Raw genomic sequence first — 18,329 nt, 5'->3', positions numbered from 1 at the left:
CACTCACTGTGAACGACATTCCCAATTCTTTCAACTGTGGATGCAACCAGCCCAAAGCTTACAAAGAGCTGGGACACTCCATTACATATCTGATGAATGGTCATCCCACCTTTAGTGGAAGATCTCTAGTAAATTGAAACACTACCATAAAAATAACTTGTTCCATTTTTGGAGAGCTTAAATTGTTAGAGACTCTTTTCTCACGTAAAACCTCATTCTATTTTTCTTCATCTTCCACCCCATTGTTCTTTAACTCTGCTCTTTGAGACCAAGCAAAGAAAGTAAAATCCTTTTTATTTGATCACCCTTTAAATGCATGAAGACAGCTATCATCTATCTGCCTAAATCAGGCTACTCAATTTCAGTTCCATCAATTAATTGTTCTTCAAATCAAATCAAATCAAATCAATTAATAAATGTTTATTAAGTACCAGCTACTCTGCCAGTAACACAAAGTAACTGCCAGTAACAAATAAAACTAACACAAAAAGAGGCAAAAAACAGTCCCTGCCCTTACAGAGCTTACAATCTTGGAGGAGACAGCTTACAAACAAATAAATATTGCAAATAATCAAGGAAATGAGGTGATGAGGATTTGCACTAGAGTTCTGGCAATGTCAAGTAAGAAAAGGTATTATATTCAAAAGATGTTGCAAAGATGAAAATGAGAGGCCTTAGTGACAGCTTGGATATAGGTGGTGAGAGATAGTGAGGAATCCAGGATGACTCCTAGGCTGTGAACCCAAAGAACTGGGAGGATAGTATCTAAATCAGGAAGATAGGAGAGGGAGAGGGATTGGGGAAAAGATAATAAGTTCTGTTTTGGACATATTGAATTGAAGATGTCCACTGGACATCCAATTCTAGAAGTCTGAAAGACTGAAAAAGAAATTGGCCCATGAAACAGACATTCCAGAGGGTATAGTGGAAGGGGTGGATGGAGTTAGGATGAAATTTTGGTGTGGGAGAATTGAGGGGGATGGGAATGAGGATTTGAGTAGGACAGGACGAAGAATAGGGTCTGGCTGATGTTCTACAGGAGTCTCACATTTTATATACCGTGAATATCCTAAATTAGTGTTTTTGGCTGCCATGTTACATTGTTGACCTTCATTGAACTTGTAGTGAGGAAGGAAGAAAAAGGAATAAGCATTTTTATAATACCTACTATAGTCTAGAGAGTATATCAAGGACTTTTACATATATTATATAGTTCACTAAAACGCAGAGATCTTTTTCATACAAACTTCTATCAAGCCATCTTTCCTCTATCATACATATGAAATTGATTTTTTGAGCCCAAGGGATAACTTTACATTTACTTTTGTTATACTCCATGTAACTAGAACCAGTTCAATGTTCTATTGTTCTAGATATTTTGGAATGCTAACTGGTTATCCAACAGATCAGATAGAGCCTTCCCAGCTATGTAAAGAGCAGCTAGATAGCATAGTGGATGAAGTGCCAGGCCTAGAGTAAGAAAATTCATCTTTGTGAATTCAAATCTTGCCTCAGACACTTACCAGCTGTGTGGTTTTGGGTAAGTCACTTAACCCTATTTGTCTCATTTTCCTCATCCTCCTCATCTGTAAAATGAGATGGAGGGAAAAAAAAGGGGAAACCAGTTCAGCATCTCTGCCAAGAAAATCCCATATAGGGTACAAAGAATCAGATACAACTGAAAAGCAACTACCAATTGTGTGTCCTCTGTAAAGTTGGTAATCATGCCATTTATTCAAGTTATTGATAATTTTTTAAAGTATAAGACTAAACACAAATCCCTGGGAAAAACTTTTTTCTAGTTAATACTGAATGATAATATAATGATCAACCTTTGACTCTAGTCATTCAACAGGCTCTTAGTTCATTCATCAATTGCTTGCTAATCAAGTCTAACTTGCTATCTTCAAGGAATGAACAAACCAAAAAAGAACCCAATCATAAAGATGTAATGCAGGGGCAAAGAAACTCAAGATATAAACCCAAAAGAAAAGAATTACTACAAAACATTTACAAAAAAAAAAGTCTTAGGTGTATGAATTCAGTGAGAATTCTAAGATGAAGCAAGAATTAAAGGGGACAAAAGAATTTAAAAATATTTCTGATAAATGGAGTGAGAACACTTTTTAAAAATTGGAAAAGAAATGAAAGCTATTAAAAAATTGAAAGGAAATAGTTCGGTTCAAGAGCTACTAGACCTTGCCCAAGCAACAAACTCCTTTAAAATCTGACTGGACCAAAAGGAAGCCAATTACTCCATGAGACAATAAGAAATATTAGAACAAAATCAGACTGAAAAAAAAATAGAAGAAAGTCTAAAGTGTGTGATAGTAAAAACAATTAATCTGGAAAACAGATTGAGAAAAAAAATTGAACTATTTGAATGCCATGACAAAAAGAAAAAGAAAAAAAAAAGAAAGAAAAGCCCAAACATTCTATTTCAAGAAATGTAAAAGAGAAAATTGCTCATAGTTCTTAGAACCTGAAGGCAAAGTGGAAATATAAAGAATCCTTTGTTCACTTCCTGAAAGAAATCCCCAAGTGAAAACTCTAAGGAACTTCTTAACCAAAATCCAGAGTTTCCAGGTCAAAGAAAAAAAAAATGCTGCAAGAAGCCAGAAAGAAAGAATTTAAGTACAGAGGAGCCACAGTCAAAATTATACATGATTTAGCAGCCACTGCTATTTAAGAGCAGAGAACTTGGAATACAATATTGCAGATGGCAAAGGATATTGAGTTACAGCCAAGAATAACTTAGCCAGCAAAACTGAACATTATGCTACAGGGGGAAAAATGGATTTTTAATGAAATAGAGTTTTTCCAAACATTCCTGATGAAAAAATCAGAACTTTGGAGAAAATTTAAATTCAAACACAGGAGTGAAATTAAAAAAAAAATAAAAAGGGAAACATTAATAATGAAAATGGCTAAACAGGGATAAACTGCTTATATTCAAATATAGAAAGATGGCACGTGTCTCCTTGGAACCTAACTTCATTAGGGGTCAGAGGGAGAGTCCAATTAGGCAAGGGCTAGGATATTCAATAACAGTGGAAAGAGAAGGGAAGAGGAAAATACTGCACAGTGGAAGAGAAAGGAAGATGAGGGAAAATGATCTCATAATTAGATTCTACAAGTAGACTACAAACAAGTAGAGGATTTTGGGGGAAATAATTGAGACTCAAACTTCATTGTCATCTGAACTGGTCAAAAGAAGGAAGAATTCACATAAATTGAGTTAGATACAAAAATACAGTTCATTCAGCAAGGAAATAAGAGGGAAAGGAGGAGAAGCAAGGAGGGAGAATTAATAAAGGGTAAATTAAGGGAGGGGTTATTGTTCAGTCATTTTCCAGTTGTGTTCAACTCTTTGTGAATCCATTTGGAGTTTTCTTGGTAGAGGTACTGAAGTGGTTTGCCATTTCCTTCTCCTACTTATTTTAGAAATGAGGAACTGAGACAAGTAAGGTTAAGTGATTTGTCTAGGGTCACATAACTAGAAAATGTCTAAGACTAGATTTAAATTCAGGAAGATGGGTCTTCCTAACTCCATGCATTTGTCCTAAGCAAATAGACTTTAGGAGTGTGTAAGAATAATTATAGCCCTTTTAGAGATGGCAAAGAATGAGAATCTGAGAAAGCACTCATCAGTTTGGGAATTAATGAACAAGTTATAAATATGACGGAATACTATTGTATTGAACACATAGCAAGATAATAACCAACCAGGAATTCAGAAGACCAGTGATGGAATATGCATCCCTGATAGAGAGGTAAAGGACTCAAAATGTAGAATGAATTTTTTTTTCTATGACCAATGTAGAAATTTGTTTTAATTGGTTCTATATCTTTATCAAGGCTTTAGTTTTTAGATTCTCCATTGTGCTAGATAGAGGCAGGAGGAAGAATGGTGGATTTTAGCTAATTAAAACAAGTATCTTTTTTATAAAAATAAAGGCAGAACCTAAGTTATTTGCCTGAGGTTATACAGCTAATACACATATGGGCCATATCTGAACTCAGGTGTTCCTCCTGCCTCTAGATCTAGCACATTGTTTCACCATGGCCATCATTACAAGTTATTTCCTTTAGTATTGAGAATAATTATTTTAATCCATGAAGAGCACCTAAGTGGACTTTTATTACCTCCCTATTTATTTTAATGATTAATTTCCCATTTTTATTATATTCCTTTTTTAAATTCCCATTTTTATTATATCCCTTTCAGTCTCTTTGCAGAATGTAAATAAAGCCTATTCTATTTGGCAGAAAACAGAGTTGGACAGGTTTGTTCATTATCATTATCCCATTTAGTTTAAGCAATGGTCCTATCTATCCTAAGCAAATTGGTCCACCAATATCACCCCCAACCAATTAAAAAAATCCTTTCTTTAGTCATTGTTCACTTTGTTCACACAGTTCCACATAATCCTCAGATACTTTTAAGTATTCTTCTTATAAGACAAAGCCAAACTTTTATATTCATGACTATCACATGCCCTTGTGTGACCTTATGTCACTAGTGTCATATTTAAGCTCCTTAACTTCTCTCTGCCTCAGTTTCCTCAGCTGCAGAATGAAGATCATAAGAGCTTCTCTTTCATAAAATTTTTGTGAGAATCAAATAAGTTAATATTGTAAACTGTTTAGCACAGTGCCCGACATAGAGCAGGCACTAAATAAATGTTCATTCCCTCTCTGTGTGTTTTACACCCTCTATAAATGACCTTTTAAAATGCAAGTTGGTGTATAAGTTCTCTGGACCCATTGTGTTCTCATTAGGCACCTGTCTTTTCTTCTTATTGGAATTGTTTTTCTTTGCAAAACCAGAATTTTTTCTTAAAACTTTCCCATCCCATCTAGATTGAATTCACCCACTAGGTCTCACTTCTTTTCTATGAATTATTTTGAAATTTGACCTCCAAAATTGTAGTGTTCATGTCAAACTGTGACTGGATTTCTTTTTCTCTCCCATCACAAATTCTAAAATGAACTAGTCACTTCTTTGAAATTTCCCAATGAATATTATGCTGATCTGGCGTCAGAAGACCTGAGCTCAAACCTTCGCTCAGATATTTATTACTTCTGTGATATTAAGTCATGTCACTTAACCTGTCTAGCTTAGTTTTCTCAAATGTAAAATGGGGTAATAATAGCATTTTTCTTATAGAGTTGTGGCAAAGATGAAACAAGACAGTATTTCTATAGTACTTTGCACATATAGTAAGTGTTTAATAAATGCTTATTCCCTTTCACACCAGCATATAGTTCTTCCTTGTTGGTAAGAATCCTTTCCTAGAATCGAATTTTTCCTCTTTCAAAGGACAAAATAATTTCTAAGATAAGCTAAAAAAGAATTATCTGTTTTACTTTTGCAAAGTGAGAGCTCCAGTTAGCCCAGATTATTGACATCATCCATCACTATGGTCTATTGCTTCCACGTATGGTTTATGAACTGTTTCCCAAACTCCTCATCTATTTTCTCTATCTGGGTGGTTTTTTTATTATACTAAGTTGGCTTTCACTGATCTTTGCCCAGATATTCTCCACCAAACTTTCCTTTTCTGGTTCCAAGATTTTCTCATCTATCTTCTCAAGATGCAGTATCCCAAATGTCTTGGGGTAGTTTAAGATTCTTAAAACTGAACTTTGGGGATGGACACCTTATGTAATATTACTCCACCCACCTTACCATTCCTTTTGAATTAAATGAATATGCCCTCCCAAAGAGGGTCACAGATACTACTCTATCAAATCACAGCAATATCTATGAATTTTCTTCCTTACATTAGCTTTCTAAATTCAACTTGCTTCTGTTGAAAGAATATTTCTGAGTAGTTTCCTAAAGGTCTCAGGAACAATTTTATCACCAGCAGGTTTGCAAATGTGGATATTAAATAAAAAGAGAAGCCAAACAGAAAGAAAAATAAATTGATGGGCACAACTGGTAAGTTTCAGCATTCTGAGATCCAATTTTTGGCTTAAATAGCTTTTTCCAGGACCGTTCAGAGTATATAACAAAATGGCATTTGGGGGCATCTGAATAAACTAATGGGACACTGTCTCTCCATGTAAGTTGGTCTGAACCTTTAGTCACTATTTGTGAGTGGTGTGTAACACCTGCAGGGTATCTTGTGCAGACAAAAAGTGCATTGTGTAGCTGGGCTTTGTGAATTCTGTCTAAGCAGGATGAAGGTAGCTGAATTTCGTGTATTCAGTCTCTAGTACAATGGGAGGAAGGAAGCCATTCAAACAAGTTTTGTGTATTTAGTCTGTAGCAGAATAGGGGGAGATAATTCACTTAAACAACAAATTCTGATAAAAATGATTCTTTTCATCCATGTTTCTTAACAACATGCTTTGTGCCAGAGATTTTGTGCCTGCATCCTTTTAAAATTTGATTTCCTGAGAGTTTCTCCTTTTTTTCTTTTTAATTGAGCTATTCTCTATGGCATCTAGCTTTTCAAATATTTTTCCTTCATACCCTTCTTTACAATATGAGTTCCCCACAAACACTCTACGATGTCTAGTCCTCTTTAAAGGTGAAGTAACAAATTTCAAAGTCTAAGCTAATAAGCATCAGGTTTTGAGACTCAAACCCAGATCCTCTGATTCCAAGCCAGTCTCATTCCATAGCACCCCATTGCCTTCATTTGCAAAGTCCCTGGGGAAATCAAGGAAGGGTGTGAAGCTGCTTCTCTAAGCTTTGTTATGGATGCATTGGATTTTGCTAGGGAGTAATGGAAAATCTAGGGGAAGGAGCAGAAATGGCTACCTTGCCCCCTGCTCGACAGTAGTCTGAGGGAAACAAAGAGGGTTTCCAGCAGGGGGGGATGTAAAACTGGGACATTCGGGCGATTTCCCAGGACTGCCATGCTACCTGATAGGTAAGGGTAACCTATGACATTAGGCTTGGTGAGATATAAACAATGGCTTCTCTGGAGATTGTGCTGTAGAAATTTGACACACACCCATCTTAGCCTTATTCTGGCTGTTGTAGAGATGGGAGCTAGAAATAGAAAAAACTATCAAATGGCATGTGTAGGAAAGACCTGTATGTTATCTAATCCCACTTCTTTGTTTTAGAGGAGGAAATGAAAGGTAAAGTGATTTGCCTACGGTAAAATCAGTGACAGGTATAGATATGAAAACCAGATCTCTGGGCTCGTATCATTCTATGAAGATGATTCTGGTCAGGAAAGCTAGATGGATGGAATCAAGACGATGATGAAAGTCAGATGTGCATTTCCAGCAAGAACATAGGACACACCTGGCTAGTCCTTCCTTCTAGAAGTGTCCTATCCTGGTAGAAATTATAAGGGGTAAATAGACATCAAGAGACTGAAGTTTTAGGATTGCAAGAAGGGGAGAGAGGCAACCTACAGAAAGGAAACAATGCTGAGGAAACTACTTTTCTAGAGGTGACCCAGGGCAGCTAGGAAGGGCTGGGATCTGCACTTTGGGGGAGATGTAACAATCATTTATGAGGAAGGAAAAGAAAAAAAGCTGATTGCTCATAGTCTTGCTGAAGAGGGAATGTCCTTCTCTAGGATGGCCTTCTAGAATGGTACTCTAGGGATGGTCAGTGTATTTGGTCTTCTCTACAAACAGAAAACTATCAGCTCCCTGTGGCTAACTAAGGACAGAATCAGAAGGTGCTGCCATGTTTCATATGGCACTACCATTTTCTGGTAAAACCTTCAGGGAAGGGTAGTCAGGTGATAAGCCTTCCCTTTTCCCTGCCTTCCAAATGAGGTACTGAAAAATATGGGGTGCCACTCTCCAACAATGTCACCAAGGGACAAAATATTATCGCATGTCCCTGCTTTTGTGATTTTGTGGCTACCCTAGAGCTGTGTTTGCCTCTCTTGCCTCTATGTCAACGTCTCTCACATATCTCCCCACTGAATGTTTAGCGCTGCATTATATTTTCCTGGTTTCTAAAAACAACGTTGGTATCTTTTCTCCAGGATGAGGAGCCAACTGTGTGACCTTCCTGGAATGGAAGTCCTAGCATGGACGGGAGGGAAAGAAAGAGGGAAATCTGAAACATGCTTCGATAAATGAGACAGGGATTAATTAAATGAGTATTTATTTCAAAATTAGTCTTGTAGTGTAAGCTGTGTTTTGAGGGCTGAAGCCAGAATACATAGTCAGTGGTAAAAGCATCTGTCTTCCTCCGACCCAGGCAGAGAGGAATAGACATCACTAGCCCTGCCCCTCATTCATGCATCCAAGGATCACGAGGACTAGAAGCCAACAGCAAAGGATCCCGCGTTTGCTCATGTTTAATCCAGGTTATGCTATACACATTGAAATACATGTCGGAGGTTACATGGTGTCATGCAGTCCCTGCGGTGGAATGACTTTCTTACCCAGCTACCTCCTGCAGCTGGGGTGTTCCGAAGGGCAAGGTTAAGTAGGGCAGAGCACTGGAAAAGAGAACAGGAGATCAATCAGAACACGTAACAGCACCTGCCCAACTCAAGCTCAGACTGGCAAACACCAGCCATGAGAACTTGTTCTGCTCCCTCCCACCCTTCTGACCCATCGGGAAAACTGAATTGGGGTTGGAAAGGAACTTGGAGATAAGGTGGATTAAAAGATCTTTGAACAGGAATTTCCTCTTTGACACCCCAACCTCTGTTTGAAGACCTCCAGTTATGAATGACACCTGGAATTTAGATTTGGGTACAGAAATAAAACCTAACCTTCTGGGTTCATATCATGCTACTTTGGGTCATTCTTCTAATTATTAGGAAGTTTCTTCTAATAATTTTCTTGATAAGAGCTGAAACTTGCCTCTCTGTGATGTTTTCTTATTGGTCCTAGTTACACCTTAAAGGACCAGATATAATAAATTGAATCAGTTTTCCATATGACAGCCTTTCAAATACTTAAAGGAAGCTATCATGTCCCCCTCCCTGAGTCTTATCCTGTCCAGGTGAAACGTTCTTGCTTCCTTCACCTAATTCTCACATAACAGTATAGTCTCCCCCAGTCCCATCACTATCCTTGTTACCTTTCCCCAGTATTATCCAGATTGCCATGTCCTTCCTAAAACATGGTGCCTAAATTAAATATAGTACTCTACTTTTTTCTGACCAGAACAGAATACAATGGGACTGTCACTTCCCTCATTATATACACTTTATGCAGTTTAAGATCATTTTAGATTTTTTTTCCGCCCTCACATTATACTCTCACTTACGTTTAATCCACCATCCCTTTCCTCTTAATTTTTTCTCCCCCTCTTTCATGTGGAATTTTATTTTGCTGTGTGTCTCCTGCACTTGTGAAGTTGATATTTTTAAACCCAATTTAAACACAATTTTATTGTGATTAAATTTCATCTTATTAGGCTCAGTCTATTATTCCATTCTGTGACGAACTTTTTGGAACACAATTCTGCCTCTCACCTGCAAATTTTATAATCAATTCGAGCACAGGAGTTCAAAAGAGTTAATGTTGCATTTATCATTTCAGTGAATTACAGGTCAAAAAGAACCTATAAAGGACCCCTAGGCTATTAATTTAGAACCACTCCTAACCCCTGGATGAGTATTAACCAGCTCTGCAAGATTCCAGACCATAAAAACCTATGAAGAGATGTCACAGTAACCTCAGAAAAGTTGTTCCATTGTCTTACAACCCTTGCAGCAGAAACTTTTCCCTAAATCTAAATTAATGTTTTTCCATTTCTCACCATGGAAACAATGTTTCTATGACCGACTACAGATTTCTTTTCCTATATACTTGAAAATGATAGTGAAAATCACTCCTACTCTTTTTTCAAGTTAGAATGCGCTCCGTCTTGCAGTTTGTCTGTCCTCCTCTGACCAGTTTCCCCAAGCTGTTTCTTGTTTTATTTCCTCTACATTTGGCATCCTTCTGGTAATTAAGAGGGGCTGGGATCTATTTCTCACTTCCCCAAAAGCCTGAATGCCCAGAGAAACCTGCTTTGTCTCCGTAAAACCTGTTTATTCAGTACTTTTCTTCCTGCATAGATTCACCTTGCAGAGTTCTAGAGAAACCTCAGATTAGCTTCTAAGGGACAGGAGCCATGAGGGGTCCCCAGAGGGACTCTTCTGCTGAGGGTGACACGGAACTATTATTCTTACCTTTTAAAATGTAGTCCGTCAGCAATGTAGGCACCTTCTCATTATCTTCCTTCATGGCAAAGAGAACTAGGAGAGAGAGGAAACAGAAATGGGGCAGGACATTGACTTACGGCATGCAGTTTCCGTGCTAAAGACAATTATCCGACCAACAAACTGACCAACCACCCCTAGCTGACAGGCCAGTGATTATGAAAACCCCACAAGTGCTCGAGTACATAACCACCCAAGCTCAAAGGGCTCCCTTTGTCACAAATCAGCTATCCTAAACTGTTAAAGGAGACGGAAATGCTTACCTAGGAATAAGTGGCTCACCTAGAGCTCTAAAATGCAAAAATGTACAGGCTCAGAAATGCAAATTCAAAGACCCTCAGGATGCCATCATCTATTTAGGACTCTGGCACAAATAAATAAGCAAGATGAAATCAAAGTTGGGGTACAAGGGAACATCCATCACACACCCTGACAGCTCTGGAAGCCAGGTTAGGCTTCCTACAGGGTAATCTGGCAATATGGACCAGGAGTTATAAGGCTCACACCCTTTGATCCTGTAACCTGTTTTGGGGAACAAACTCCAAGGAAAATAATCCAAAAGAGGGGAAAAAACCCCATCCAAAATGACATCCAGATCAATGATGATTATAGCTAGGAAAAATGAAAACAATCCAAGTGGCCAGCTACAAGGAAATGGCTATGCAAACTATGGGAAGGAGAAAGCGATATCTAGGTACAGATATATCCATATATGTATGTGTATGTGAATGGGTGTATGTGTGTGTATCACCTACTGCAAACCAGGAACTGTACTAAGAGCTTTACAAATATTCTCTCCTTTGATCCTCATAACAACCATGTGAGGTAAGTGATGTTATTTTCTCCATTTTACAGTTGAGGCAACTGAGGGAAACAGGTCAAGGGACTTCCTTAGAGTTATATAACTAGTATCTGAGGCCAAATTTGAACTCTGATCATTCTGACTCTATATCCATTGTGCTCCCTATTTGCTCCTATAACGTATTAACATAAATAGCATATTACTACCAAATGGTAAATATGCAAACTATGTTGATATTTGGAGATAGGTTAAATAAGTGAAAAAAAAAAGAATTATGAAATAACATGCCTACATTAATTAAGGCTATACAAAAAAACAGTATATTAACCACAAATAAAAGATAATAAACTGATAATTCTAATATATTCCTGCCCCATGCTAATAAACAAAAAAATAAAAATAAAAAAATTGGGTACTCAGGCCAAGCTTATATGTTGTTATCCAAGCTCTGAACAAGAATAAAATTCAAAGTCACTGAATATCTGATCAGCAGGCATTCTCAAAGATTAGAGCAATTACTTGAAGTTATTTTTAAAATTCTTTTTTCATATTCGTTAATAGCAGAGGGATTCAACCAAAGTACTAAGCATCATAGTTTGAACAAAGAATTGTTAGACGATGCTTTGCCAACTCCTCCATTTTCCAGAGGGTGGGGATCCACAAGTGTTAGAAAAATATATGTGTATGTTTTCAGATTTTTTCATAAATTGATCAGTAAAGCTGATTTCCTCCCCTCTTTTTTTCCTTTATCTTTAGAAATGCTATTTGTGGGCAGCCAGGTGGTACAGTGGAGAGAGCATCAGCCCTGAATTGAGGAGGACCTGAGTTCAAATATGATCTCAGACATTTAACACGTTCTAGCTATGTGACCCTGGGAAAGTCACTTAACCCCAATTGCCTCAGCCCCCCCCAAAAAAAGCTATTTGTTATATGAGATAGATCTCTGGATCTTAGGTACGTGTTTGGGAAGGGGAAATTACGTTATACAAAAAGACATCAAATTTTTTTTAAAAAGCATGTTAAAATTATTAAGCATTTACAATCTGCTTAGCATAAGGCTAGATTCATGAGATAATAAGAGAAGTCGAAAATAGGGTTCCCTCTGCACAAGTTGCTCATAGTCTTTTAAGGAGAGAGAACTACTCACAAGAGTGAGATGATTATAACCTAAGCAATTTTTAGCCTAAGTGTTTTTGATAACTTTCATTTCTGTAGTATTTAATCAATCAGCAAGCATTTATTGAGTACCTATCAGCATAGTTAGACACTATGCAGACACTAGAGTTACAAATGAAAAAGATGAAATATCCTAACTCTTAAAAAGGTTACATTCTAAGGACAGCAACAAATACATATATAAATATATAAAGAATAAATAATAAGAGAACAAATAAAAAATAAATAAAAAGTCATTGAATACGAGGTGGTTTGGGAGGAGGTACACTAGCAGGTGGGAGATTGTGTGATTGGGACAGACATCCTACTAAACCAAATATCTTTGAAAGATTTTTCAGAACAAAGAAAATCATAGCAAAAAGTCTTTCAGGAAAGTGGCTGTATCAAAGAGGGGGACAGAAAGTGGATGGAAATAGAGGACAAAAATGATGAAGTTTCTGCTTTTATTCACTAACTACTGCATTTGTTTTTTTCAATAAATAGCCTCCTTTTTTTTGGCAGAATTTTAAGGAAAGAAAATGAAATCTGGGTCATGAAGGGAGAATATCCAAGTGAGAATGAGGCAGGAGAGGCTAGAATAGGGTGAAAGTGGGTCTTCTAGCTAACTGCATGTTGTGAATTTGTGAGCGAACTCCACATCTATTAAGGAGCTTACAGGAGGTTGGTCGAACTTGGGTCTTTTATATTATTGTTATTATATAATTTTTGCTCTCTGCTGTCAGGTAAGTGTTCTATTCAATTGTGTCAACCGGGAATGCTTGTCAAGAGAGCATTTGCAGAATGCATGGCAGAAAGGAAGCAGATCTTCACTGAAACTGATATAGAGATGTCATTTAGATAACAATGATTGTCAGAACTGACCATCTTAAATTTCTAAATTGAGATGAGTTGTACCATCATTGCAGGTGTGTCAAATCTTTGGCCTCTGATTCTTTGATTCGAGGATAGCAAAGAGGAGATATTATTCACAATAGGAAATTGCTCAAAGGAGAGGGGTCCACACAATTGATTCAAATATAAATGCTAGTTATCACTGGGGTGACAATCATCAAATCAATATCATTTCATAACTGCTTCAGTTTCTCACTGTAAGAGGAGAAGGGAAATTGGCCTAGATCAGAGGTATCAAACTCCCCAGATTAAAATGTAGTTGGGAAATGTTTATAATTAAACATTAATTATATATAAATGTAATCTATATAATAAAATTATATAAATTTATGTAAATAAGTTTTTATAAATAAAAATACAACATTTGTTGTTGAATCATTTCAGTCATGCCTGACTCTTTGTGGATCCATTTGGGGTTTTCTTGGCAGAGATATTGAAGTGGTTTGCCATTTCCTTCTCCAACTCATTTTATAGATGACGAACTAAGGCAAATAGGGCTGCACAGTCCCATAATAAATATCTGAGGCCAGATTTAAATTCAGAAAGAGAAATTTTCCTGATTCTAAGCTCAGGGCTCTATCCATTGGGCCATCTAACTATCTTACAATTCAACATAAATAATGTTAATTTTTAATTTTCTAAGAGTCTGCAAGGATCTATTTTTGTTTGAGTTTGCTATGATTATGTTACTAGTCTTTAAAATTCCATCTAAGCTCTGAATCTATGATCCTATAATCTATAGGAGATTTAAATACATAGGACCTTGCTAGAAATACAAATATACCCATTCAACTTCATAAAATGAAGGAATTTAATCTTGTATTCCAAGTTAATTATTATTCATTACTATCTGTAATGAATTGCTTTATTTTTCTCTTAAGTCATTATGAAGATCAAACCATAAATATTAAGCTCTTGTTGATAAGTATAGTCAAAGCAGTGCTGGATCCACCTTAGACCAGTAGGAGAGAGAAGAGCATTGCTAAATTTTCAGTGAGAGCATTTACACTCAGAAATTAGCAAGCATCACAAATCATAGTTTAAGATATTGTTTTGTTGACTGTCTAGACTTAAGAAAGTGATAGAAACCTGAGTTCAAATTTGGTCTCAGACACTTAACCCATCCTAGCTGTGTGACTCTGGGCAAGTCACTTAACCCCAACTGCCTGAGCAAAAAAAAAAAAAAGTAATAGAGAAAAAGTAAATAGTGTAGATTAAACCTAAAAATGCTTCATGTTTTTCAGAAAGTCTGCTATTAAACATTTACCATTATACTCTTACGTGTAGTGGAAAGAATATTAAACTGGGAATTCTCTATAGTTGAATATAAGACTTAAGGACATGAGCCAATTTTTGTCCCTGTTCCCAGTGCCTAGTACACAGTAGGATTTTACTGTATGCTTTTTGAACTGAACTGAGAATTGACCTAGGTTCTTGTGCAATGGTCTATATATTATCAGACCTGTTAAATAACGAGGATTTTCCAATTCAGATTCTATGATTATCCAAAATAGAATAATTCCTAAAAGCACAAATGTGTATACACATCCATACCTAAGTTTATACTCCTGCTTCTTAAATATGAATACATATGCAGAAGAAAGAGTTTTTATAGAAGAAAACATCAATGTATTTTGAAATGAAAATTCCAAATTCTCAAGGACAAGATGTCTGTTGATTTCTCTCCAGTTGAAGATGTGTCTATTTTTCTTCCATATCGGAGCTTCCCTCACACTGGAGCCTCCTGCTTTAGGTCTCCAAACTGATATAATCGGAAACGTTTGGTCACCTTTAGCACTAGGTCCCAGCAGGCATCTTCCTCTGCTGAAGAGATAGCTCCTCTTTTCTTCCTCTCCTCCTGAGAAAGCCCTGGGGTATCAAACCATCACAAAGCTCACTCCCCTCCCACTTTGCTCACTGCCTCAATGGGGGAGGCAGCCTGCTCTGTCTCATTCTCTGCAGTGCACCGTTGCCAGGGAGATGAGGGCTCTCCAGAATCCACCCAGCCTGTCACAGCATCTCAGCCTTGGGTTTTTCTATTCTTAAAAGAGTGGAGCTGGCATTAGTGGCTAACACCATGCCTTCCCCAACCCCCAACCAAGCCCTTTAGAGGGTTGTAATGTTTGATGTGTATAAATCTATTTTGCCTACAAAAGACTGTTTATGACATACTGTTTCTTCCTGCAGCTCAGAATGTTTGTGAATGTTTGAAAGTAGACCCAGAGAGGACATAGCCATTTACTGAAAAAGAAGATAAAGGCACTTTCTTTCCCTGCGTTCCTTAAAAACGAGTCTTTCCTTTCTATTCTTCTCCTGCCCCTTCCCAGATGGACAGCTCCTCCATCAGAACAGAGAGCTCTTTACACTGAGTTCCCTGCCCTTTTGGGGGGAAGGGCTTAGGGAGGAGAGATGGGAAAGCTGGAAATGGATCAATTAAATGTTAACTGGAAGGGACAGTTGGCAAAGGAGAGAATTTCCAGGTACTAAGAAACAATCCAGCCACAGATTGCTCTGATCTAAATAAAGGGACTAGTAGAGAAAGACTCCCCAAGCAGGACTTTTTTTACTGTATAGGCAATGGATGTAAACAGACTTGGGCTCTTCTGATTATTCGAATTTTATTTATTCAAGAAGTAGGCTGATGAAGCTTATCAGGATACTTTCTGACCAATGAACACAGATTCCAAGGGATTTCACCTGGGGTTCTAGAAGGAGTGTCTGAAAGTAAGGGGCCACAAAGAAGGGACAAAAGAGCTTACTGTTTGTCAGCATCTGCAGATCTTCCACTGATGGAGGTGAGGCCTTCTTTTCATAGGGGATGACTGTATTCAGATACTGCAAAGGAAATGCAAGGGCAGTGAAGAGGAGAATTTAGACAGGAGGAATGAGACCTGAGAAGGTCTCTTAGTATCAGGACTATTTGTTTTCAGGAATAGGATGCCTTTTTTTCCCTAGATAAGGTCTAGTACTTTGCAAATATAGCATTCTCACAAATGGATCAAAAAATCAGAGATTTAGAGCTTTGAGAAAAGGGATGTGAGTTTTTTTTTTTTAACCCAGCTTTCTCGTTTTATGAAGAAATGGAAACTCAGAGAAGTTTAGAAACTTGTCAAACATCACACAGGTACAGATTCGATCACAGCCAAGATTTGAACCCAAACCTAGTAGTAATAAAAATGACAGATCTCCCTTTCAGGAGTCTCCTTGGCAATTTTATTCCTATCTTCAGGGGCCTACCAATTGAGGATGGATGGTCAACTCATACAGTTAAAATCTCTACTTCATTTAAATTCAAAATCCATTTATACTATGTTCTAGACACCTTCTTGGCTTGGATTCCACATGAAAATAACAGTGCAAGTCCTTAAAGAGATTAAAATTGAGTGGGAAATGTAGTATATGGTAAAAGTTCTTTAACACAAATAAAAATGTACATGAAAGAGGATCATGAGATTATTTGGTTCAGAGTTTAAAAGGGTCTTAATGTAATCCCTCCCATTTTATAGATGAAGAAACTGAGAACCTGAGAGATTAAAAGACCTGGAGGTGACCACAACACCTAAACTGTATAATATCCAGGGGTCCTCAAACTACGCCCGCAGGCCAGATGCAGCAGCTGAGGACAATTATCCCCCTCACCCAGGACTATGAAGTTTCTTTATTTAAAGGCCCACAAAACAGTTTTTGTTTTTACCATAGTCTGGCCCTCCAACAGTCTGAGGGACAGTGAACTGGCCCCCTATTTAAAAAGTATGAGGATCCCTGCTGTATATCAATAGGCAGAAGTGGAAGAAGTCTATCCTATAAATACAAAAGATAAAGGCAGACTTGTTTTTATTGATAATAACTATTCTATAATAGTTCTATAATGCTTTAAGTTTTGTAAGGTATAGCACCCCTGCAAAGCAATGTAACTATTCTGATCTCCTCTTTTACAGATGAGGAAATAGACTTGGAGAGATGAAATCTTGGGTTCAGGCTTTACAAAGCTTTTAGAATGTTATTGTAGGTATTAAAACCAAGAGCCTCAGAATCCAAAGTACATACTGGGTGCTATGGATATTCTAGGCAGCAAATGGTTTTAATTAAATTAGAAAACAAAATAGTTCTCCCAGGTACCTTTAATCATTTAGAAAATATTAATGCTTTATTTCTGGCTAGAGGTAGCTCCTTATGTTTTGAAGTGCAGTATGACAGACAGCTTTTATTTTCCCTGCCACTGACTAACTAGTTGTATAACCTTGAACCGGCAACTCCCCCTCTGCAAACCTCAGGGTCTTCACCTGTAAAGGGAAGATTGGGGCAGATCCTTTCTAGGGTTTCTTCCATGTCTAAAATTCTATAGCTTATGATTCCTTTGTCAAAAATGACAGGAAAGCAATGTATAATAATGTGAGAGTATTGGATATGCTCCCTCTGCTGGTTTTTATTGGTTCTTCTGCAACAAAACAAGCATCCCAAAGACTCCCAGTTAATTAATAGCTAAAGACTAGTAGAAAACTTGAGAAGCCATTGGGTTCATTACCTAGATAAATAAGAACTTATTCCAATTTTTAAAAAAACTTAGAAAAATAAGAACTTATTTGAATTTTTTTTAAATCAGGCAAATAAGTTATTCTAATTTCTAAAAAGTCAGATAAGTACTCTAATTAAAAAAATGTAAGACTAGTAAGAATTTATTCTATTTTTTAATACTATGTCCTGCTTAAGTAACCTTAGTAACTCTTATTGAACGAGATCTAGATTGTCCCCTCCAGTAGAAAAAAATGCTGAAATGAAATTAAGAAACAAGTATTTTGTGATTCTGGGAATTTTAAGTAAATTTAGTGTGGGTTGAAGCCTCATAGCATCCATGGGGAAAAGCTTCAGGGGATGTAGTAGGGAATAGGTCTCATATGAAATCTAAATCTCAGAAAATGGGGATTCTTTGAATCAACTCTATTTGTGTATCAATCACTTAAGCTATCTTGAACGCCATGTTATGACACCTATACTTTGTGACTTTCACCAGGTTTTTGATAAGGAATATTCTCTTTCTTAAAGGAAGGAGAAATGTATGGATCATCATATTGCTCTCACCCTTTGTTCAGGGAGGTTGATCTGCTGGAGCCAGAAAAGAAATCTAGGTGCTAGAGATGATGCTCATACCTGTTTATCAGTTCCTGAGTTGCCAAAGGTCTGCCGAATACCAGTCTGCAGGATGTTGGAGATCCCCTCCATGCTGAAGCGCTGGGAAAGAGAAGAAAGAGATTCTATATAGGCAAAGGTTTTTCTGAGCTTTGGAGCTTCCCACCCTCAAGGTTTCTGAG

At 37.2% G+C, this 18,329-nt stretch overlaps 1 protein-coding gene across 2 annotated transcripts in view; it reads right to left on the bottom strand.

Moving 5' to 3' along the window:
• Nucleotides 1-8,052: 8,052 nt before the first annotated feature.
• FEZ1 (fasciculation and elongation protein zeta 1) overlaps nt 8,053-18,329 on the bottom strand; it is a 39,376-nt gene continuing 29,099 nt past the window's right edge. For both annotated transcript variants that reach the window (XM_012545129.2, XM_031960944.1), the window contains exons 7-10: nt 18,169-18,249; nt 15,780-15,855; nt 10,122-10,187; nt 8,053-8,432 (exon numbers count right to left, since the gene is read on the bottom strand). In XM_012545129.2, coding sequence (XP_012400583.2) covers nt 8,416-8,432; nt 10,122-10,187; nt 15,780-15,855; nt 18,169-18,249 — 240 coding nt within the window. In that variant the 3' untranslated portion in view covers nt 8,053-8,415. The remainder of the gene's footprint in view (nt 8,433-10,121; nt 10,188-15,779; nt 15,856-18,168; nt 18,250-18,329) is intronic.

Source organism: Sarcophilus harrisii, chromosome 3 (genome assembly GCF_902635505.1).
Source record: "Sarcophilus harrisii chromosome 3, mSarHar1.11, whole genome shotgun sequence".
Taxonomy (NCBI): Eukaryota; Metazoa; Chordata; class Mammalia; order Dasyuromorphia; family Dasyuridae; genus Sarcophilus; species Sarcophilus harrisii.
The sequence above is the reverse complement of the archived record's forward strand: the minus strand, read 5'-3'. Positions and strand labels throughout refer to the sequence as shown.